Here is a 25,611-nt window from a genome sequence, read left to right on the forward strand (position 1 = left end):
GAAGAGTCTGGAAAGTCTTCGAAAAATATTCGGGAGAACGGAGAAGTAATAAAAGCTTCCTTTCGGTCGCGTATCAGTAGATTTCAGTTTAATGCGCAAAATTAACGAATAGCAGACGGAGACAGGCTGGCAGGTCTCCGTCGGAGAATTCACGTCGAGGCGTCGCTTCCGGGATACTCCGCGTGAATAAATGCGTCAGCTTTTGTGCGATGCTCCGGCAACGACCGGAACGATTTCAGATAACCACCCCATCCTGCGCGTGTATCCCGGACATCTTTTCATTCGAACGTGTACTCGGCATAAATGCAAAAGCGCATCGCGCGTAGCCGTCGGAGCACGCAGCGCGAGCGCTCGGGCATAGTCATCTTTCATACTTTGACTTCCGGCGAGATGAGCATGAAGTATCGCTTTGCGTGCCGCCGTCTAGTTCTCGAATGGAGACAGATGATGGATCTGCCAGAGCTGTTTCATGATTACGTGCCGACGATCTCTTGCTTCGGTGTTACTGTGTCGGCTCCTTTCCGCGCGTTTTAGCTCAGCTGTTGTCCTGTAATATCCCTTTGCGTGCACCCGCGATATAATGAATACCCCCCAAGCATACTTTCCCCAGGGGAAAAAGAGAGAAGTGCACTGGTGGGCCGGACAAAAGTCAAAATATTTGTGATTCGCTTTCTCGCCGGGACGAGACATTTCGAGATGGAACTCGTCGTCTCTGCCGCGAGATTGTTAACCGATTTCCAGCGCGCTCGCGTCTCGCGCAGTTTAGAAACTAATCTCCATTTTGATGCGGGTTCTAAGGAGACTTAACCAGTTCTGGTTTTAAGCCGTGTCGCGCGCATTGCCAGTTGCCGAGGAATCCCCGAATTTACCAACTTACAGTTACAATGCATCACCGATAAAACCGCGCACCGCGGTATCTCTAATAACCGTTCTAATAACTAGAGGGAGAATCCACTTACTTATCCTGACCCGCGGATTCCCGCGGGAGCCACTGCGCCGGGCTGCAGATCCTCTCCAAGGAGTTAGTGGTATCCAGTATCCCGCTCTCTGGCGAACCGTCGAATATCTCGATCGCCGACTGGCAGGACTGCGCGCTGTAAAATCGATACCGGGAACATATCTATCAGTGGATTTTACGACGGACCTCGCACCATCGAAATTCGTCGTTCGAGCGCCAGCAAGAAAATTCACCGTCAGTATCGCAAGCGTAAATCTTTGACCGGAATTTCAAAGATCCAGCGCAAGTCGATGATCTAACACGTTCTTTCAAAGATTCACAGAAACGAGAATATAAATTTAATAAGAGAGAACTGGAGAATTAATTTTCAGAGACCAGTTGTCAAGTTTTAAAGAAATTTATCGAATAAAATTAATACATTTGGTTGAGCACTCTGTTTTTTATTATTTTCAAGAAGAGATTTAAAAGAAGGTACATACACATACACGGAATTACATTTGTTCCAAGGTAATTCGTGAATGTGTAATTCGAACAAAAATATTCAAACATTACGTGCATTGGCTTAATTGTTTGTCGCGCGGAAGACGAAGCGAAAGTCGCAAATTCAACATGGATATCGCTTGTACAGCCCAGACGAGAAGGAGAGTAAAGTAAAAAGGGAGATAAAGTTGGCTAGAGAAGACGCAGTATTCTTCGCGCACGAGAATACTTTCTCGGTTCACCTGACGTTCGGATTTACAATATTCCGTGCAAAATTCATGTTGCCTTCAATAAAGCCGCCCTCGTACCGCGTCTCGTAAGCATACGCGCACCTTCAGTTTATATCAGGCTATATATCCGCGGCCTGGAAGACCGACAGTATTTGTGTGCAATGCCGTGAGGGTTGTACGCGTCATCGTCCCCGTCGTCGTCATCGTCCCCATCGTCGTCGTCGTCGGGGGCGGTTTCATTCATCCCGGGCGTCGTGTTCCATCTCCCGGCGCGTGGAACACATCTCCGGCGCGCGGATACGCGTTCTGCATGTCGCCGGCGCGTTGCGCATGATAATTGAAAATTCCCGGGATACGGACGCGAACGTGTTTCCCCGCGTGATTTAATGCTACTTTCCGCGCCGGGGTGGTTTTCCCTGGCGCCGTTTCGATAAGTTACGCAAGCCGCGCTAACTGTGAAATAAGAGTCTTGCGCGTAGACATAACGGCGCGATTGCACGAATGTAACAACGGTTTTCCCGGACGCGGACATTTCTCAAATATTCTGACGCTTCGCCGCACCCGGATCTTGAGATATTAATCCGCGTTGCGCGTCGTTCCGGAAATTATAAGTTTGTGCCAATATTACTCCTCGGGTAACGGAAATGTTTGCGATAAACGGCAAGAACTTATGATACGCAATCGATTTACAAGTTAATCGATTTACAAACGACCGATCATTGCTAGAGTTTTTTATCATCGTGTCACCCGCTGCAAATTTGTAGAGATCGACGGGTGTGATCGAAAATGGAAAATAAACATTTAAATGCTATTCCACACGTGCCGTGCTCCAACGTACGTTACGTGACTGCAGTTTTGCCTGGCTATCCAGTCGGTGAATCTATATAGGAAGAAAGGGTAGAAGAGAGACATGAGAAACACTGAAAGGAGGATATAGTTTCTTGCCTCCCCGATCGACCGCGATCGCACGTGCGTCTCGCGATGTATGACTTAGAGGTCCGTGACGATCCGGGTTACCTGAGGTTGTAACTGGCGAGGGAAACGTGTCCGGTGTCGTAAGCGCGACCACGCAGCACGAGCCTGCAAGTCGTGGACTTAGGCTTGCCCCTGGTGTCGTGGTGGCCAGCCCGGACCTTCTCGCCGCTCACCTCGAGGTCACAGCTGCTGATCATGGCGCCCTGGTCCTTGCGGTGGTCGTGGAGGTCGCGGTTGTTGTAACTGCCGGACCTCATCATTTCCACTGCAAGATTAGGCAGAGAGGAACCTCGAGAATTTCGATACATAGTCTCTCTATGGATATGGTATAAGATTGGGGGAGGGAGAGTTGATGGACGCAATGATTAGATATTAAAAGATTAAAAATTGAACAAGGTTTACTTTTATTGATTGATTGTCAAAAATAACGATTATTTTCTTTTATTAACTTAAAAGTTATATAGAAATCGTAAACTTTAGGCATTAATCATTAAAAGTATGTAAGAAGATTTGTTACTTACGACTCTTATTGATATTGTCGGTGGCGATTGTCGTTGGAGCTTCCGTCGTCATTTCTATAAAATTCAGCGTTGCGACGAAGCCATTGTAATCGAATGGTGGCACCTCGGGACCGGTTCTGTAAAATGATACAAGCTTCTGTATTCGTATGCATAGACGTAAGAAATATTTAAGTTAACTATAAACTCAAATTTGTCTATTGTCAATCTGACAAATAAATTGTTTTCCAACCTGAATTCCACGAGAAGCTTCTCGCCCTCGTACGTCAGCGCCGTCTTTTCTTTACCGCAAAGCATTTTCAGCAACGGGCTCGATGTAGTCGGACCCGAATAGACTGCGATATAGTCGCTGGTGCAGTGGCTGCAACGAGAATAGGAATATTTCTATAAGGTGACTATACATTTCGGGGTGATTCCAGAGTCTCGGCACACTCTCTTCATGCCTCGCGTCGAGATAAGCTCCAACGAGTACACGAGCGAAAGGTGGATGGAGGAAGCGGGACGGCAAACCTGGAGGAGACTATATCGACGAAACGATCGAGAATCGTGTACCGATTTATCAGGGAGTTCACGAGGATGAACTGGATTTGGGGGTTGAGGCTGGCGGGGAACGGGTAGACCATGGAAGTTTCGCCATTAAGAAAATATCCAATATTACCGGTAAGGCAGAAGCGGCTGTGCCGAATTACCACGATAGGATGGTGTGATTTATTTTACGAGGGAACTTCATCGCCCGTTCGCTCGCAGGGACGATCCCTCACAGCTGGGATCACGAAAATGCGATTTTAATAATGTGGCCAATTAGGGGTCATCGTGGCTTTCCGGCAGGGGATTCGTCGTTACTTCCGGATTACCGTGTAGACGAGAGACGATTAAAAGCGGTCCCCTCGCAATTATCACGCCGGATGATATTATGTCGTGTCCCATTTTGACAAATTCGAAAGTAAGTAATGTTGCTTTCTAGATGTTGTAGTCGTCTCTTATAACATATCGTATACAGTTACAGATAATAATTTCCTTGAAAATAGAACATTTGCAAGTCAAACTACAATATTTTTGCGGTAATTCTCACGTTTCGTTGAAGTTATATCACACAAATGAAAAATCAGCAAAACGATAGTTCTCTGCCCTTCTGTCTTGAATATGAATTTTACTCGGACGTTTAATTTGCATTTAATATTACTCGGGAGATTGTAACATCAGATGAGGATAATCCTTGAAAATTTTCTGGGATGTGACATTTGAATACGGATGTAAATGAATTTCACGCTGAATATTAATCAGAATGTAGTCCTTGGTTCGTCATCGGTATTATTACAGTCAAGTTGGCGCCGCGCGAGCGTGTCAATGTTAAAATATTCGAGTGGTATTCGCCAAGATTCTGAAGAAGTCGTTCTAAACACGTAACAGGTGCTTCGCAAACTTTTCTCATAATTCTAATTAATTACCCCGAAGTACGGGCGTGAAGAAATTAATGGGAAAACTTCGTTGCTCACGGTTTGATTTTGCCGGATGAATTTTGCAGTTAAAATGAAATTCTGAGCTTCAAGTTTTGCTGTTCCCCATCTCGGATACGCTATTCTTCATGTTGATCACGGATGTACGATGATCGATATTAACCGCGATATTTATCGATATTTACAACGTAAACTGTGATAGATTAATTATGATGTATCGCACTTGAGCAGTTCATCAATTTCGACTTATATCATATTTTATATTATGTATGGGTATGTAATCTTTTGGTATCCTACATCTCTAGATTTATTTAAGAATTCCTTTTCATTAGATTCGCATTTCATCGAATACATTTCCCCATATTTAATTAATTTTTTTTTAAATCACTTTTTTATGCTATCAATGTTTTATCTTGCAGCCACATGTGCGCTATCTCCCACCAACGCTATTAAACTCTAGATATTCGCGTTTTTCCTTCCTTTTTGCTTTTTACCGCTTTCTCACGCGAGCTCATCGCCTTCGATAAATTAGATCCCACCTTCTCGAACCGCGTGAACAATGAACAGGCCGTAATTATTTCCATTAGGAGTAAGCCGGGGTGAAAGGGGACTGCCAGTCGGAGGGCGGATCGCCGCCGCGGAAATAGTTCTGTACGTCATTTTCTGCCCGAGCGGCTCGAACACCAGAAAATCGGATTCCTCCAGCCCCATTTCGCGTGAGGCTCGCGCGTCGTCTAGCTATCGTGCAGTAGAAAAGAAGCGGGCGGCTTCCATCCCTCTATCCCGACGGGAATCCGCATTGTGCGATTCCCCGGTAACGCTCGTTACAAACCGTCCCGAGATAACGCGTTCCGGTACAAATCCGCCGGACTAAATTAAAAATTTGTCACTCAAGCCCTCTCTTCTCTCTTTTCTCGACACGTACAGGTCGACCCCGCAATCTTCATCCCGAAATCCGCAATCCGTTCGTATTATGATATTATACTGAGCGAACACCGAGTATATAGGGCTTTATGCAAACCAGATTCCTGAGTCGCGCAAATATTCTCGTTTGCGAAATCAGCGCTCTTCGTGCGCTCCGTTGCCATCGCTAAATAACTGCCGAGATCGCCGATATGCACGCGCGACGACTCGGATATGGACACGCGAAATCCGGAGGGAAAACGAGAAATGAAAAAAGGAACAAAAAGAGTCGGCGCAACGCGCCAGAAAATTCGTTGTTCCGATGAAACTTCGTCATTCCGAAATAACTTTTCTGCGCGGTATTTCGGAACTTTATACAGGAATAAAGTCCTGACAATTCAGCTACATTCAAACCGAATGAAAACATGCTATAGTCTCCAAAAATGTGTAATACCGAGCACTCATGTTTTTTAGACGTGTCATATTTTCTTAATCACTTGTATGCTTTTGCAACATTATCTTGATTGATTTTTTCGAATCTTTGCAGTTACGAGTCTTCAAAATCTCGTGCGCAAATTTTGCCAAATTAATATTTTTCTCGTGTTTCAGCTCCAAGATCGAGATTATGATTCTTCGGGACTTTACATGTTTGTTCATTATGATTCACACGTGGCAGAAGAAGGATGTATCCCGATCGAGACATTAAATGAGAAGAGAGTATCCTTTAACGGCGCGGGGCGCAAAGTTCCTGGGAACATTTTATCCTCATTAATGACGCCTTTGGAAACATAATAGTGGTTCGGTGGAAACCGCTTTCGCTGCTCGCCTTGGCCCTCTCAACGTGCTGATTATAAAGTGATTAAGGAGTCAAATCCGAGTGTAGCAAACGGATAACGAAAGAGAAAGGGGGAGAAAAAGAGAGAGATGGAGAGAGGAAGATGTTCATGCGACTGCCGAGCACAAGGGCTCACGTAGGTAATTAGGATGATTTTATTAATTAAACGTAGTCGCAGTCACGCGTACACGAAGCGTTATCACCGATGGCGTTTTCCTGTTCATGTGTGTGGCGATTAAAACTATCGTCGGTACAAAGGACTGTGTAACACTTGTAATCTTATATTCCACCCGCTTTAATGAGCGAAACATAATATATTTCTAATTACGATGATTAATACGGAAGATATAATGCATATTACGCGAGTAATTGAAAATTAATATGGTTTCTTATCGTCTCGCTGGAAAGGTCGTGCGAATTAAATCTTTGCTGATCAGATCGCTGATCAATTCTGGCTATAATTATAATTAATTATAATCAGCGACTTGATGCGTCTGATGCCGTGTGCTTCCTTATAGTTATATCTTCAAGAATTTCAAATTATTGGGTCGTCCGGAAAGTTCGTGCCGATTTTGAAGGAAAATTCAAAGGCAACATTTTTTTATGTCGATAACTATTTATTGACTTATGTATGCACCGTTTTGTTTCACAACCTTTGTCCATCTTTCACGCAACTGGAAGATTCCATTCTCCCAGAACTTCTTAGGTTTCTCGGCGAAAAACTCCTCAAGGTGGTTTTTTATGTCGATCAAAGAGTTGAAGTTCTTGCCGCTAAGAGAATTTTGCAAAGACCTAAATAAGTGAAAGTCTGAAGGTGCAATGTCTGGTGAATACGGTGGGTGAGGTAGCACATCCCAGCCAAACTCCAACAATTTTTGTCGGATAGTCAAAGAAACATGAGATCTGGCATTGTCCTGATGGAACACGACGCCCTTCCTATTAGCTAATTCTGGACGTTTTTCCTGAATCGCTGTCTTTAATTCGTCCAGTTGCGAGCAGTACTTATCTGCATTTATCGTTTGGTTGTGTGGTAGGAGCTCATAATATAGGATTCCTTTCCAATCCCACCAGACACAGAGCATGACTTTTTTTGGATGAAGGCCGGCTTTCGAAGCGGTTAATGCTGGTTCATTTCGCTTACCCCAGGATCTTTTTCGTTCTACATTGTTGTAAATGATCCATTTTTCGTCACCCGTCACTAATTGCTTCAAAAATGGTACGTTTTCGTTGCGCTTGTACAGCGAGTCGCAAATGGAAATGCGATCCATTAAATTTTTTTCGGCCAAATTATGCGGAACCCATACATCATAGCGACTTACGTAACCAAGCTTCACTACATGATCGTGGACAGTGGTTTTCGATATTTTCAGTATCTCTGCTAATTCACGTGTCATGTAGCGCGGGTTATTCTCGATCAGTGTCTTGATTTGGTCATCATCAGTAGTAGAGGGTCTGCCCGAGCGTTCTTGGTCTTTAAGGTTAAAATCACCAGCTCTAAACTTAGCGAACCACTTACGTACGGTTCTTTCAGCTAAAGCGCCTTTTCCGTAAACAGAACATATCGAATTTGTTGCTTGTGAGGCATTTTTGCCTTTCCGGTAATAGAAAAGCATCAAGTGTCTAAAATGTTCTTTGTTTTCTTCCATCTTCAAAAGAGTACAAAACTGACACGAATCAATTTATCTGAAACAACTTTTTTCCTAAAGATGCGTTGAAATGTCACCTTTAAGCATATGTATATAAATCGTATGTTTTCAATAACATTGATATATTCAGACATGTTCCAACGTCATCTATTAAAAATCGGCACGAACTTTCCGGACGACCCAATATTTTTCCTTGGTACATATTGGATGAAAGATATTATGCGTATCACGCATACGGTATCACGCGTGCAGTCAAAGAGATGCAATGAAGATTTATTGTCAAAAGACCGAGAAACGCTTTCAAGAACACGTACCACCGCAATTCATTATACAACACAAATCGCCTTTTCGATGACGACGACGACGACGATACCGAGGATGGAAGGACAAACCTCGATCGCAAAGACCAGTTTCTTGCAGTCCGACTCTCCTTGGTTTTATTCATTCCACGACCCTGCTCTCCACAGTCCATCGCTTCAGTCCTTTCTTCGTGGGATCTAAGGTACGCGGACAGATTCACGGACAGTCGGGGTATATGTTAATCCGGTTGAGATTACATCTTCGTGGAGGCGTCGGCCCATAATTCCGTTTCCGCGGGAGGAAAGTGCGAGAGCTCTGAAAGCAGCCTTTATGCGAGGTTTCTGTCGTCGTTGTCGTCGTCTTCATCTTCGTCGTCGATGTCGCGACGAATCTTCAACAACTTTGTCATATTGAATTGCGACGAGGGAAAAGTGAACCTGGCTTCGTACGCTGGAGACACGATATTTCTGCGATTCGCGCAGTTTCTCTTGCGAAGATAATTAAGGCGCCGTAATGGACATTAATAAATTACCATGACGTTACAAAGGGCAGGTGTGCGCAAAGTTAAATGTCAAAGCGACCGTTGTTGCGTCGTTAATCATTCCGCGCTGAGAAAAGAGAAAAATGTAGCCTAAATATTAATACACGCTTAATTAAGACTCGTAGCGAGCGATTTATCGTGACAAATATATTTTGGGGGAGCACTTTTGCACGAGAAATTTTGCAATATAATATTCCGATGAATTTATAAAAATCTGATTTATTAATAACATGATTTATACAGTAATAATGTTGAATTAATTATATATTTGCTACGCTATAAAGTTTCTATTAACTAGTTTAGAAAATGCATTGCATAAATTTGTTATTCACAGTGGATTTCATTAAAATGTATGAATTCTGTAAATCTTGAGATTAGTCGATTGATTTGCATGGATAAAATAATATTTACGTACGTAAGCTTTGAAATGTTTATTAGTAATTTCCATAATGCTGATTTTATTGGTCTGCATTGCATTTACGAGAGTATCTCACATATAATGTATAATTTATGAGATACCACTGTCCTCAATCTTCTTTGCGAATCGTGTTTTAATTATTTAGTAGACAGTTTATAGAAAATCATTGGTATACATTATCTATTACCTACTACTTACTAAAGCGTCGTAGAATCTTTTAAAGTTTATAGTGGCTTTCAAATATAGAAGAAAATTCTAGTAAGTTTGAAACAATATAACAACCGTTTATGATTTACTTAAATTTATGATTAAGATTAAATTAAAACTCTCTCTCTCTCTCTCTCTCTCTCTGCCTCTTGACATCTGTGACAGGCGGTCGCGGTAACAAGAACATGCATTGCGGGGGAAATCGGCAGCGGAACAAGCGGAACAGTGGAGAGATAACAATGAAATTCGATTGAGCTTTACGTATAGCCTTTTTTAGGAGCGAAAGCGCAAGGATGCGCGCGAGCTAATACGCATGGCGTATTAAAGGCTACATTGCCGGAACGATTGCGCAGGGAGTTGTAACAAATGCAATTACGGTAATAATCCCGCGGAAGGCAATAACACCGCACGCAGTTGCATTAGATGTGGCGGCACGCCGGCGAATGCCGCGTTTATATTACGCAATCAGAGCAGCGCCAGCAGATATCGTATGTAACTGTGTGTAACTAATGCAGTACTATATGTGCCATGCGATATTAATGCACCGCCAGATCCAATTTACTGCTATTAATGCGGCACAGATATGTCGCCATTTCGCCGCCATCTTGGCCGCGATGAAATCTGAAATCAAGTATTCGGCATACTTCACCTGCTAGCGTCAGGTAATTACGATAAAACGTGGTCGTGAATCCATTAACCGTGTTGATTGGAGACGATTGTGCATCTCACCCCATTCTACGCGCCGCGTATTTCACGTATGCACGTTCTGCGCCACCTAACGTAATCGTATTTCCCTGAAAATGGCAGGTAACTACACGCGTTATTCTGGATTCCGGTTTTCCCCGTCTTCTGCAGAAAAATACCGGCACCGGCAGTTAAATAAATTCCACTGTAATTGTCAACATGATGTAATTGCCTTTCAGGAAAATATTGGACGACAATTAAGAGCATGCTCATTTAAGAAGAAGGCGAGCAATTAACGCGAAGCAAGGGGCGAACGAGATAAGAGATGAAAGATGTCATGAAATTGCCATAAACGTTGCCTTTATTTCTGCTCATTTGAGTTATGACGTTCTGCATGACTAAAACTTGTTGAGTTTTTGCTTTAAGTTATTAAAAAACGTTTTTAAATAAAAGGCCGCAAGTTTAGAGTGTAACATAAAATCCGAATAAAAGTAAACGCTTTTTGAAATGCATTTGTGCAAACGTTTTTTTTTTTGTGCGATCGATTTGGCTGCTCAACTATGCAGCATTGATATCTGCAAGCGCTTTCAGAGTAATCGATAGAAAAAAAGGTATTTGTACCAGCAGACAGCTTGAAATTCTTATGGCGTGGTTCGCTGCCTTATCAGTTTTCCACCTACCCTCATCTTCCGCAATCTCAGTGGAGTATAACTCGGAGGAATTGATTATATACCTTAATAACATCCTTTTTGTAATCAACGATAAAAGAAAAAGAGGAAGGAACAGTCACTATTTTCCACGAAAATAGGTGTCTGCCTATTATCCGGATTAGCATTATCCCCCTTTTATCGTTACCATAAAATTACCAAGTTCCAAGTTTCTTGCTACTACCAAGTCAATGTTGCGAAAAACTAGGGAACACAGACTGGCCTGTGTTACTTATTTTTCTGTATCCGGTTCTGCTGAAATTTATTTGCTATGTGGCAAGTGAGCTTGATAAAAAGTCACGGACAAAAAGTTTTCTCTAGAGAAAACAAATCAATACAATAAAATAAGATAAAATAATACATAAAATATAAAGGATATATATGCACATGCATATGATATAAATAACGTAAAAATAACATACAATTTTATACTTGAGTCATAAATTACATTTTAATCAGGGAGAGTCAATTTTAATTAAACTGCGAGGAAACTCAGAAACGCGAGACAATACATTTGGATTTTGACGTGTGAGAAATTCAATTTTCCGCGTCTCAGATAATAAACTGTCGTCACTGTGTGACGGTGGACGGACCGCGTTACTTTTGTCGAACTCGCAAGCAACGTCCATTGTTCTAAGGGTCTCTAAGCCCCGGGGCGTGGTTATGACTAGCTTGGCATTTAATCCTGTCGTCGTGTCGCCGGCTCCATCACGGTGGTGAAATAGAGCCGGCGCCTCGTTGTAAATTCACCCCTGATTGCGAGCGGCGGCCTTCGTCCGCGCTACCGTTCATCCTGGGTGCAAATGCATTGTTATATGAGACCGCTTTTGCGAAATCATGGAACGATAGCTCGGCACCGGCTGGGAGCAATGGTGGCGCCGGGAATACGCTCTTTGCACGTAAACGTGCTTCGTCTTCGCACTTCGCTCTTTAGAAATTGGATGAATTTTGCGAACACGAGCCACCCGTGTACGAAAGCAATGAATCCTTTATCTATACAGACACGCCAATTAAGTTAACTTCGCGTGTTAATGAAATATATACTTTTACCTAATTTCTCTTTCTAGAAAAAGAAGATATAAAATATCTTGATGTTTATAAAATAATAAAAATAGAATACGCGTATGCGTGAAAATGTGTACGCAATTTAATTGTATTAAATAAATAACTGTAATTTATTGATAATTATTTAAATTAGAAAATAATGCTTAAGGATCTCGAATCATGAGCTGGATATTAACATTTTGCTTTACGATCTTTGAGTAAATATAGTCCTGTCCTTTGACGTCTTATATCATCATAGAGAATGAGGAACTGGTAAATAAGATGAGATAAATTAAATCGTCCACCTCTGAGATCGTTCGTGTTGTTTTCCTCTTTTTATCTCAGGCACTCATTAAATATTAGCAAGAAAAATATTTATGGAAACGTCTCTCAAGGCAACATAGCTTCTTTACATCGGTCAGAGTACCATCGCTGCAGTTTAAAATCTTATTCCAGTTCTGAGAAAGCTTGAAGACTTTCTCAATCCAATTAATTAAACTTCTCGCCATTTCAATTAGGGTATTCTCGGTTTCTTACGAATTGTCATCGGGATTCCTTAATTTTCTTTGACGCTACCGAGTCAAATGATTAAATGATTTCTGTTTGTCGCTGTCAGAAAAGTTCACTGCGTGAAATAAAATATTTTTAGCTTGAACGCGTTTTCTTGTTCGTAATATAAATTATAAACGCGCGATAGAATTTCAACGAAATAACAATTCGTAATTTTAACTCGTACACGAAATTGTAGACGCAAAGATGAAAATACTCGGCAAAAGATTTTTTCTAACATTATGAATATACGGTTCAGCGTTTCTAGCGTAAGCTTTTTTTATTAAAGGATACGATATAATTATATTTAAAACTTAAATTTTAATATATTATTCCTATACAGTATTCAGTTTATTACAGTTTACTATACTTACGAAGTAACTTTTAGAAATAAATATATGTTACTTTTCAAGATAACATAAAATAATTGTACCCGTAAACACCAATAAGAGTTTTTCTAGTATTCGCAGTCTACATATTTAACTTGTATGTTTATCGTTATTATCCAAGAATATTGTAGTGCTTTGAGAATGTTAAATCAAGGGATTTTGCTTCACGTGCGCAACACAAAGTTATCAAAATTCAAAGAGTTTCTACATTATCCTAATAATAATAATGCTTGTAATAACAGTAAAAATAACAGTAATGATAATAGCCACACATGATATATAATAATAATAATCATCATCATCATAACAACAAGAATTCCACGGATCACTAATTATTCCGGAGCTACCATGCTCTCAATTATCCGATAGAGATGACCATAGCACTTTATAAAATATGGAGCAAGTAAAAACTATACAATATCAGCTACAAAAAGAAAGTTCTAAATAAACCTATTATTACTTATTATTTATTATTATGATTATTATTATATGGTTCTATAAAATTTTTCTCTTCTTTTCAGATGCTGAGCAAATATATGTATACTTAAAGCAGATAATATCCGTTATTATCATCGCGCGCTTGTTCGTTCACTCATAAAATATTATTTTAAAAAAGTGTTATTAAAAGAACATTTAATTTTTCTAGGATTTCATGCAGAAGAAAAAGAGATTCAGTTCACCCAGTGTTTAAATATTATTCTCATACTTGTTTTAAATTAAGCAATTAATTGTCATGAACAACAGAACGAGCGTATCCATCTAATCAAATGTACAATTTGGTAAATGCTCGAGGTATGTACATAGTTGTTCCTAGAAACAATTCAGTGTTTCTAGGGTTCGCAGAAGGATAGTCATTGCCACTGTGGCCAGATCTGCCTCGAAACCTCGTTGCTTCCGAGGTTCCTGGAGATTAGGTGAGGAGAGGGGTTAACAGGCGAGGGATGGAATGGAGGCATGGTTGATATCGGGTCGAGGAGCTGCCACAGGGATAGAGGTATGCTTTATCTCGGAGCTTTACACTCTATTACGTTTATTAAAAGCACCCGTGGAAGGCGTCTTCATGCTCCAAGACGTTGACGTAAGAGTAAAAATGAGGAGAGTCTCTTTTACGATTTTTTTACAAGGACCGCGCCTTCGGTTCACTCGCGAAGATAATATTGTGTCGAGATACTTTGCATCTCATTTGGCTCGATGCGTTGATGAAATTAGCTGTTCAAAACTAATTTGTCTTTCAATACTTATTTTGCATATTATGATACTGTGTGTTCAAGCCTCTCATTTAATTATCGTTTTTATATTCATTGCATATCTTTATATTTAATTATAATTTTAAGAAAGAAGGTATCTAAAGAAAAGATTATTTTAGAGACGAGAAAAAAAATTATTAGACAAAATTGCAATTTTTTTGCAACAAATCACCGTAACTGCTACTTGTCGTGATCCAAATACGGAAGCAAAATAATGAATGTCTTACAATCCTTTTGGCAGCAATCAGTTGACTTCTTTGTATGTCTTTATGTGCACAGAGAACAATTACTACAACACAATGCTATTTTGTTCTACAAACTTGACGAGCCGCATCTTAATGGACCTCGGGTCGTGACACACCCTTTGTTACGTTGCCACTTTGTATCCGTTCTGTTCATTTCCTTCGAAATGGAAACATCGTCATCCATTGAGAATACCCTCTGTCCCGTACAGAACGTTTACAAATTTTGTGGATCGAGAGACAGCTTCTCTCTAAACAAAGCTACTGCGAAATATCACTCCCTAGTCCCTGGCATTATCCGTGATGTCTAGTTCCCGTTTGTATCCTCGTCTCTGTGCACGTCGACTCTACCCCGAGTCTCACGAAATTCAGGCCTTAACTAAAATTTCTCGCGAACTTTCATATCGCTTAAATTCTCGCTCGCCCGACTATCCCCCGAGACGAGAAACTTATTTCGTTATTGTTTCGGGACGCCGTTGTCCCGCGGTTTAATCGCGGCTTTTCGCGTTTAACGCATTCAACGATTCGCGAGTTTGATCGCAGCGGAGCAAGCAAGTTTAAGGGAGTGTGTACAAAGTTGCGCTATTGCTGTCTCTGTTTTCTATCCTTTTCTCTCTCTCTCTCTTCTATGCACGACACACGATTTGGTAATTAAATTCAACAATTCGACGATCGCCGGAAACTCGAGCCGCGCCGCGACTTCCATTGTGGAAGCGAGTTCCTTACGACGTCGCCGTCTCCGGAAGTTTCGTCTGCGGCCGGTGCATTATGCGCCTGTCACAACATTTCATTAAAAAGTTTCCGCCGCGACGCGGATAACACGCTCGGAACCAGCTTCGTCGTAAGATGCCGGTCGCGATGTTCGCGATGAAAGGATTTTTTGCGCACTATTTCACGGCTATCACCCTTTCTCGTGCCCCGCGATATTCTCCCGGAGGTCCCTTGTTCCTGTGATATATATCCTTCGACCAACGGATTATTTGACTATTATTTCCGTGTCGAGAGCCCCGCGAGCTAGCCGGCCGGCTTGTATCATGCTTTCAACGATCAAGATATATACGTTCCGCTCGTGCAACTCTCCTCGCAAGTCGTGGAGCGTTCTGACGCGGAAAAAACCCGCGTGGCGATTCTCGTCGAGTTGCCGCAGCTGGAATAAATCGATCGATCGCGGGAAGATTAATTAGATATAACATATCCATCACGCAAGTTTCTGATAAAAGCTCACCTGACAAGGCGATCAGGATCGGAATTGGCCGATTTTGATTGATGATATTCGCGATTGTTTGGAAGTTCGCAATTCGGCGCGAAAAACGCGCTTCCGGAAATCAAGAGGAGCACCGACTCTCATTTAGATCCTTTATGAGATTATGTTGTCATGACCCGGTTATAACTAAAGTTTCCGTCTTACGAGTTACACAAATCATCGTGCGACGCGGGAACTCTCTTTAAAATTCTCGCGGAAAAATAATCGTCAGAAATATCGTCAAAAATATCGTCAGAAATATCAGTTGTTCATCGTAAAGTCGGTCGAGGCGGAATTAGAGCAACTCTCGTAAAGTTTCCGGTCGGCGATTGGCTTTCCCGGTGACCGTATTCCGGCTTTTCGCCTCATCTGCATCGATATTGATTCGTTTATCGCGCGCGGATTTAAATTTATAAACATGACCCCGGGGGGAAGTGACAGTGGGAAGCTCCGTCCGTTACTCAAATATGCTTCGCAAACATATGAAGGCGGCATATGAATAAAAATTAGCGTATAAATAAAAATGAAGTAGCGAAAGTGATCGCGTGTGAGAATTTATAGGAAAATTTAATATTTAACTCGGACAAACGATTTAATATTTAAAACTGCTGAACGCATTATGTGCGCGTCGGTGAAAAACAAAAAAAAACCTTCAGTATTAATACATGAGAGATTGTTAATTTTTAGTATAAATAATTATTACAATTTCTCTCTCTCTTTCGTTCTTTCTTCTCTCTCTCTTTCTCTCTGCCGATTCAATTTCGGGAAGATTAACATTAAGAAGTTACAGACTCGCAGTCGTACATCGCGAAATTGCTTCTTTATATTCGCTTTACATAAAAATCGTTCTCAGGGGAAACGCAATCTCCCGCTTTATTGCGTCCGTTTCCTCGCGGTAGCAACCGTGCATACGCGGATTGAAAGGTCCTTGATTGCCAGTCCTGGAATTTACGGCCTCGCCATTCACCACCGCGACCACCATCAACGTTGGAACGCACTTCCGCGTCGGTTCCACGATCCGCTCGCGTACTTCTCGTGCACCGTACGCGTAACATCTCGATTTCTCTTTCCTCATGAAAGAACAGAAGGAAAAAAGGAAGGAATCGCCGTTGCCCGAGTCAATTTCGACCGATCGAACATAGCTGTTTCAGAGTGGAAGAGCGACAGACTCCGAGACACAATATCCTGCCGCGCATCATGTTCCTCCTTCTTCGAGCGCGTCTCCTCTCGTCCTTTCACCCTTTCATCTTGCTCTCGCTCTTGCCTCGAGACTGTTCCTCTCGCGTCGAGTGAAATTCAGAAAATTCGCGGCATTCTCACTTCCCGCACCCGCTCACCTCCGCCGCGCGGAGCCTCCAAGAGAAGAGAAGAGGGATAAGGTGAAGAGGAAAGAGTCTTGTAACTCCTCAGCCGAGGTCGCCCCTGCGAAGCTCCAGTATAAGAAGGCGAATAAATTCCTGACAAGTCCGCGCTCTCCTCCGCAGGACGTTCTATTTCTCGCGACAGTCGTCCGAACGTTCGCTCGCAGGATACTAGCGACGAGATAAACGCGAGAACGTTCTTCTCGCAGTACGGAAGATAAGTCTGTAACATCGCTCTGTACTTCGCATGGCGGAGATGATAAATATTGGCGACAAGTTGCTGCAGTTTTAGATTAATTTTCGACCTTACTCACTGCGGCGAGTTAGGAGAAATTTCTGGCATCAGGAAGAGAGTGCAGTAATTACTACAAATATCTGATTTGGCTTCCGGCTAATCCGGAAGTCAAATCAGATAATATTAATCAACAGTGCGAAAGCTTATTATTATATTTTATATTGTTATCAAAACCGAATTTCTTTTCAAGGAGATTGAACTCGTTATTGACTCGAATTATTTAGTTAGGTGCACGCAATAGTCTCGGGACAGCTCCGGATTGAATACCGATGCACACGTGTTAGTTCGAAAGCGCGCGGCGATTTCTCAACGGAATCTCGAGACGCGCGGCAAAATTATCTCGCGGTTCTAATAAATTTCCGACAGTTTGCACTTTCCCCATGTGACATTCCATTTCCCGCGACGGTCATCCTGTCTTCCGTCTACGGGACGACGACGAGATAAACGCGAGACCTTTCCCCGGGTGCAGACAATGTATCTTGAGAACAATTCGATATTTCGTTCGCCGGACGTCCAGGATCGGTTCACGATAGCCGAGTTCTCTCGGTCCCCGCAGATCGGGAATAATGCAACGTTCTCGGACGTGACGTGCGGAAATCATTTTTATTCGAGAAACTGCGCGATACAATCGCCTGTCACGTTACGTTTCGCGTCCAGCCGGCATAAATTTGCGTTAAACGTCAGAGAATAATATTACGCTCATAAAGTAACGATGATGACGGACAACCGCGTTGAACCGATATTTCGATATTTATTCTTAATTAATGTATTTCTTTTTCATATAACGGTAATTGTATTTATATTTAATATAATTATAATTAACAATGCAGCGAAAATATCGATATCGCATCTCGCGGCTAATAACGAGGATTCAATATTTACTTTTATAGCTGCCAAATGTCGATTTATGTCCGTCCAAACTTGACCCGCGGTTTCGTTTAATTTTGCGCAGGAAGCTTCTGTCGCAAATATTTAACCGCGACGATAATAGCGATTGTTGCTGTTGAACTTTTCCATTTATTTATCTACCCGGCGAAATCATATCTCTATATTGGTACATTTTGCAATCAAATTGAAATGAAACTCGACATCCGTGTATAAAGACCGATTTGGATAGCGAAAAAAATTGAAGAGCGCTGAGGTAGAAACGAGATTAATCGGTCCTGCGTTTTTCAACGGCGAAAAAATATTAAACAAGAGGAAATCAGCGGAAAAGTTGCGTTTTGCGCACAATAGATTAATATGGACAAGCAAAAGAAAGAATTAACGAGTCGACTGTATCATTGATCCAGACGATGGTAGTTTTATTATACTTGCAAACGAGACATTACACGAATCCTCGTCATTCAGGAGGACGGAAACGAAGAATCGCGGCGACGACGTGAAACTACGCCTCAGCGGCGGCCGCAGTGATAATGAAACTTTCGCGACACCTTGGAAGACACTTAAGATAGTCGGTATGACCAAGGAAACGTCTCAGGAAACGCGGAGGAAACGCAGAGGGAACGCAAAGGTGCCGTCGAGAGGGTAGCGGAATGTATTCGTTACGATTTTACTCGCAGTAAAGTTTTATTGCGATTGCGACGATTATTTTATACGACTTAACTGTGACATCGGGTTCAGTCGCTCTCAATGAGATCCCGATGTGGTGTGCGCTCGAAGCTTCTTTCGCGAACGATCATTCATTACGACAGTAATCAAGCTTCGACGTCAGATCCCGGTAATTTAATTGTAACTTACACTTGGCGACTTGGCGTCAAGTATCGTAGAAGCGAAGTGATATTTTCTTTTCTCTGCACATGCTACGTATTGCGATACTCGTCCCGTACCGACGACAAATCAACAATCGAATCCTTCTAGTGTTTCCCTCATCGTTGCAGGAAAACACTAGCGCGCGGTCTCGCGTCTGTCTGTTATTTCCAATATTTTAGGGTAACATAAGCTCACCTCTATTCCACTGTCGGCTTTGCCAATTCCGGAAATTCCGCCCGTGAAATAAAGCTAGCGAAATGGGAAGGAGGAAATCACGGCGGCCGGAGTCGAGCCGAGTACGATTCGTTGGCTCGTATAACTCGCGGGCGGGCTGGCGAGAAAACGAACGAAAGCGCGACGGATAAGATCGATCGTCCCGCAATGGACGACTCTGTTCAGGAGGGAGTTGCATTTCGAAGGAGGGCATTATGCGACCCCACGGTCAACGGAAGAGTGCGGGGAATGCCCGATGAACACTTGACCCCGGTCGGCGAAGGTAGAAAATGGCGTGCTGGATCGTTTCAAGGGATAGCGGCAGGAGATTGAAAAAGGCAAGATCGCGGAAGAATTACGGTAATGGATGAACAGAATCCATCCTCACTTTACTGATAATAGCCGTGTTGCTCGTTTTATTCTTAATTACATGAAATATTTCGGATAGAAGCGCTTCCGATCTCCGAGGCTATTAAAATTACGTGAATTAACAAACGCATATACGTACTTCAGTAGTAAACAGATATTTATTTAAAGTTTTCGGAATATGCTGCATGCGGTAAAATGATACTGTAATCATTAGAATCATATTTAAAATGAAAACATAAGAAAAATGAAGTAAAATGTGAAAAATGTTCTCGCGTCTGAATGAAGTCCAGGAATGCTTACAGTCGTAATTGGAGTCATACTTGGAAAATCGTAAAAATGTAATAATTCGTGTCTCACGAAGCACGCGAATAAGTATTCGAGCTCGTGCAATTTCTCAAAAAGTTTATGATAATGCCGGTTGGCTTTAAAAAATAACAAATGAGATACGCGAGAATGACTGATCGTGAACAACGAATGATGATTCCATTGCAAAGCAGAACTCATTTGTTGTTTACTGTTAACTCTCTCTCTCAAAGCAAAGAGATCCGCATATTCAATAAATATCTTTGTGTTAGTCGGACAGGAATTCGCCGGACAACTCTGCATGAAACGGGAACTCAGAGGAAATGAAATGTAAACCGTGAAACTGGACGGGACTCTTTGGCGCAGTGGCCAAGAAATTTCGACCCATATCGCTTGATCTTGCCGGACTTGCCAAATCTTGTTAGACATCTTCTGACCTTGCAGGGCCTCACCGGATCTTGCTGAACCTTGCCAAATGTTGGATCTCGTTTTCATCTCCCAGAGATCTCGTACGCTCCGGTAAGGTCCGGCGAGGACAGGTGACAAACTGTATTGACAGTTCTGAATTATCGTGCCAACAAATCCTATTCCGTTTAGGTTTTTAAAAAGGCTAAATGAGACAATGAGAGACAAGAATGATTAATTGTTAACGCCAAACTTTTTAACTTATACTTTATTTTGTCCAATCTCATCAGATTGATCGGCGGCGATGCAGATGACGGCCTCCAATCTTGTAACATGGTTTTCAGCAAATTGCATATGCGAGTTATTCTGCAGGATATTACTGCTGTGAGTTCTTGTTATATGTTATCTCCCGTTCCATGTCGTTTCTACGCGGCATCCATTAATCACGAGTGCCTGAGATCGCACGCTTCTCTCTCTCTCTCTCTTACCTTCGAAATAATCGCACCCTTCGGGCTGACGCGTAGGAACTGCCGTCGTAGGACGTGCTTATTAGTTAATTACGAACCACCTTCGAACAATCCAGCCATTAATGCCAGCATCTCACCTATAACATCTGCGGATGCTCCTTCGATGTTGCCGGGATATAGAATCGAAGGTGCTTCAAGAGTCTGTCTGCGTTTCCCATTTGAAAGACAAGGTATTACGCGAAATGTACATTACTGCACTAGGGTGTCCTGGAGAACTTGTGTATCAGTACAGATGCTGGTATCCGGTATCTTGAGAAACTAAGTCTTGCAAGTGAAACGTGACGAAGGAAGATAGGAAGCTGCCCGTAGAAGATGGCGTAAAGTGAACTAAGCTCGAAAAAGAGTAACGACGAAGGAAAGAAAACGAGTTAAGCATGACATTAATAACAAATCAAAAGACATGTATAAATGGAAAGATCAAACATGAGGTGACGTTACATAATTCATTAATATTATAAAAAGAAAATATCAACATTAAAATCAAACATTAAAAAGATATTAAATAAAATTGCGCGATCGAGGTGATCAAAATTATGGACTTTGCTTAAATCGTTAGTAACACCTTCACAAGTTCGAGGTGGCTCTTACAAGATGATCTCCCAAAGTTCATTTCCGTTGAACTTGCATTTTCTCATCGCGGCTCATTAACGTTAATACTTCTGAGGGGTACCGCAAAATGCTGCGAGGACTCGATTTACATATAAGACCTTTGAAAATCGTTGCTTTTATGATTATATCGCACTTCGAGTGAAGAGGTAATTATTGCGGGTTTAAATGGCCTTTCCGTATCCGTGTCTTTTCATTCGCCTAAGACAGCACGCTAAGAGTCTCGACAGCGAAGTAGATTAAAGTCTCATCCCTTTCGTGCTTGAGGAAATATGTTCGTGCAAGATCGATTACGGTTTTTGCTAGTTTTAGCAGGATGATAAGCTTCACGGGTATCATGATATTATCTTCTCATACTCATATCACAACGAAATACATGCAACTGAGAAATTAATAATTCTCTGAGCTACGTATTTGTTACCAACTGCTCGTCGCATTATGCTAATTCCTGCACAGCTTTTCCTCATGAATAATGTATACCTATCTTATATCTAGCTATAATATTTCTAAACGTTAGTAAGCAGTATACTGATTTATTCATCTACTGTGTTTGAATAGATATGCTAATCTCATACGTAAATTTTAATCTTGTAGAATTTTTGCAAGTCAATTCAGCAAAATAATTTTTGAAAGAAATAATAAGTTGAAGGAAAACTAGTTTAATTTTAGTTTAATCCGATTTGACGTCCGACGACAATTATTTCGTTAAACAGAAACATTGTGAAAATATTGTTCTTGCTCGAAAAAATAAAGAAAAATTCATATCATGGCAATTATGTGTGGCGCGAGATCTAATTGAATTCTAACGCGCGCGTTTGAGCAGATATTCATAACTTCCAGCTGATTGCCGCACAAAGCAACAGTGCTCGTGAGTTTAGCGGAGGTGCATTAGAAAGCTGAACATCGACGCAAGCTCGAGATGTGCTTGCATAGAGATACCCGATATGACATTCGCGTAAAAGGATTTCTCGGTCTCGGGGCTCACCGGGGAGACTATCATAGCGGGAACCCGAAGTGGATTTTTGTCCGCTGCTGGAATATCTCGTCCGAACTTTCTCATATGAGAGTCCTATTCTCTTCGGAGATGCGCCACTAGGAGGAAGCGAAGGTTTTTCTCCGATACGTTTCACCGTGCGCCACGATATTGTATAAAGATCTGCTCTGCTGGTCGAGTCGAGGTTGCGGATTTTTCGAGTTTCGATCGAGTGAGGATCTGTTTCGCGAGAGATACGGTAATATTCGGTACATCCCTGATACACGAGATTCCGCTCGCGAGTATTTAATTCTACGTAATTTCGATAAAACTAAGATAGCGCGCCGGCTCAAAATTATATTCCTGTCAGTGTAACGAGCTTGCATTTGCGATATGCATTTATAATATGCTGCCGTGGCGGAAACAAGCGAAATTGGTGTACAATGGTTTCGCAGGTTGTTACGGTAGCCGAGACACAATTAATGCGCGTATAACTAATCCGGGACGTAATGTCTTCGGTGCACTAATTGGGATTATGGTAGATTATGCAACTTTCTCTTGTCGGATGCTTGCTGGCGTAAAGCTGCATTCGGTATCTTCAATATAAGCCGATTTTCCAGATATCGATTTCTGTGTAATGCGAGCGATTTCTTGAAATAACGACGTGCGCCATTCGACTGTTATTAATACCGGAATTTAATTATCTTGCTGCAAAATAGAATATGTGAAAACAGCTTTAATACCTTCAACTCGTACATTATTTTACTCTCGTTCCATCATTTAATTCCTTGATAATGAGATGAAATCTCAAAATAATTATTGACTCGCGTAAAATAATATTATCAGTAATCATTATTGCCATTAATCATAATCACTTAGCGATTAATAACCGGTAAATGACAGGCATCGGTTGTTGTTGTTAGCCACACGGAAGACGTAATCAATATCATTTATACGCTCGTAAAGCTAACTGCGTTAGTGTAACATTATCTCGATTGGCGTACCGTGGCTTCGGTACTGCAATCTGGTGCCCAATCAGTGGCTTATAGACGTTATTACGAGCTATCACTAACTAACCATAACTGCGCATTGCTGCAAAGTTATTCTGATTGATGTCAAGCCTTGAACGGTGACTGTACCGTTTGCGCAATTAGCGGTTCAGGGACACGTGCGGCGCTACTAAATGAGATGGAGATGTCTCGATACGTAAACGAGATGTGACTACTGATCGTTTTACTATCTCTATATACGGCTTACTTTATATACAGCTTATTTTTAATTATTTCGTATGCAGCTTCGTATCCAGTAACTGCCGTCGATACAAACGATCGATGCGTGCAATCTTGCTGCGAAAATCGATCAGTGATATCCGTACCGCTACGACCTCAGGATTGGTTCCGAAACCCTGGATTCAATCAACCTAGCGTTCTGACGAAATCAAATCTGTCGGAGATTCGATAAGGGATCGGGGACGGATACGAATGTATTAAATTCGTATCTCGCTAGACGGGACGGGCGCAAATGTATTAGTGAATCTTTCTCCTTCCTTTCTTTTTTTTCCCTCCAAATAAACTGAGTTCCGAGAATTTAGTATCTCTCTTGAGAAATTTTTCCGTAACAGGATGAAGTCGCACTAAAGGGCGTACCTCGCTTTGCTCGAATGCTTGAATCGTTTGTCTTTAAGGAAAGTGTTTAAGGCAAGCAACGCAAAAGCGTGCTATTATCTAAAGTTTCATCCAAACTTTTAATGGAAAAAGTGAGTAATCTTATGTAAATACCCGTGCTGCGCTTTGTACAAATTCAGCCGTTACTCCAGCTGACTTTACCTCTTGCCAGCGATTATATTAATTGGGAAGCCAATTATACTGTTATCACAATTGTACGCACAATCGGATTACTTGGAGATACCAGCTGGAATCCACGTTTTACCCACGAATATTATTGATACAGAAGAGGACGGTATCTCTTTACAGCGAATCGTGAGTTTTAAAATGCTCTTCTCTTTGGGAGATATCAGGGTATATCATATCATACCAATATGCGGGATGAGGGTTGCACAGAGCCGCGTAGGGAGGCTACGCGTGGTCGTTATCGCGGCAAATTTCACGCGATGTCGTCGAGTGCGGGCCGCTCTAATCCTAACAAGTTCCAACGATTCTTAATTAAAGCGTTGCAGCGGTGACACCGGTATTATCGAGATTATTCGCGTACAGAGATAACGACAGCTCGTTCCGGTGTACGGCGGGCGCGAGCCCGCCGGGTGAAGATGTAGCGCTTAATTGAGGACGAATATAATCTTAATATGGAACACGAGGGGAAAGCAGCGATTCCTCCGTGGAGTCCGGAATGGCTCGCCGGGCGCGCAAAGCACAACGAGAGGATTTATTAAGAGAGTACCCCCGGTATAAGGTCTGGTTTTAACGAGTAAGTCCCATCTCCGCCTAAATGGAGATATATATCTTCCGTTGGGCGCACTTATCCGTTCTTGGCTGACACCAACACGTACGAATTAATGGCCTTGCTCGAACTCTCTTCTTGCCGGTCTCTACCCCATGTAGCGACGGCTATAAACTACGCGCGGTTACGTGCGCCGCGGGCATCGATCATGATTCCGCGGGGTATATCCTATCGGACGTGACAGCAAGGATAACTGAAAACCGCTACCGCTACTGCTGCTCGAACTTATTGCAGAAAAGTTGTTCAATTAGCGTTACCGACACGAACAACTTCTCACTCGACATTCCTGACGTTTCGATACCGGCAGCTCCAGCTGCCAGTAAATTCTGCCAGGTCGTTTCTTCTTCCCCCTCATTCACGATACATGTGTCAATTTCGCAGGATTAATTCGTAGACGTTCGCTCTTATCGCGGTCCCTGATCCACACGCTGCAGGCTCGCTTGATTCGCTCGAACCTGCCGAGGATTCCGGAGGTGGTTCTGCTTGGTTCGTTAGTAGAATCGAAAAAGTACACGATGTTTGCTCTGTTCGGCCGCGCGCACGTGGTATTATCCGTGTACCGGGGAACAGTCCTGAGTTCGAAGTTCGGTGTATAGATCATTAGCTGTACTCGAACTCGTTACACGCGTGTCGACTAGAGAGTTGCTGGCTTCGAACTTCTACAGTGCAAATTCCTCTACTGCTCGAGACACTCCTCCCCCTCCCCCCCGCAACTTAATTTACGTTCTGAGATACTGCACACAATGGGAAATCATGCATGTACAATGCCACGGAAGG

The 25,611-nt window shown here is 42.3% G+C and overlaps 1 protein-coding gene across 6 annotated transcripts in view; it reads right to left on the reverse strand.

Annotated features, from left to right (window-relative positions):
* The window catches only part of LOC105286970, a 242,273-nt gene that overhangs the window by 38,464 nt on the left and 178,198 nt on the right, over nucleotides 1-25,611 (reverse strand). For all 6 annotated transcript variants that reach the window (XM_011352311.3, XM_011352312.3, XM_020034205.2 and 3 more), the window contains 4 exons: nucleotides 3,394-3,522; nucleotides 3,165-3,280; nucleotides 2,686-2,908; nucleotides 960-1,094 (listed from right to left, as the gene is read on the reverse strand). In XM_011352311.3, coding sequence (XP_011350613.1) covers nucleotides 960-1,094; nucleotides 2,686-2,908; nucleotides 3,165-3,280; nucleotides 3,394-3,522 — 603 coding nt within the window. The remainder of the gene's footprint in view (nucleotides 1-959; nucleotides 1,095-2,685; nucleotides 2,909-3,164; nucleotides 3,281-3,393; nucleotides 3,523-25,611) is intronic.

The sequence above is a fragment of the Ooceraea biroi genome, chromosome 4 (genome assembly GCF_003672135.1).
Source record: "Ooceraea biroi isolate clonal line C1 chromosome 4, Obir_v5.4, whole genome shotgun sequence".
Taxonomy (NCBI): Eukaryota; Metazoa; Arthropoda; class Insecta; order Hymenoptera; family Formicidae; genus Ooceraea; species Ooceraea biroi.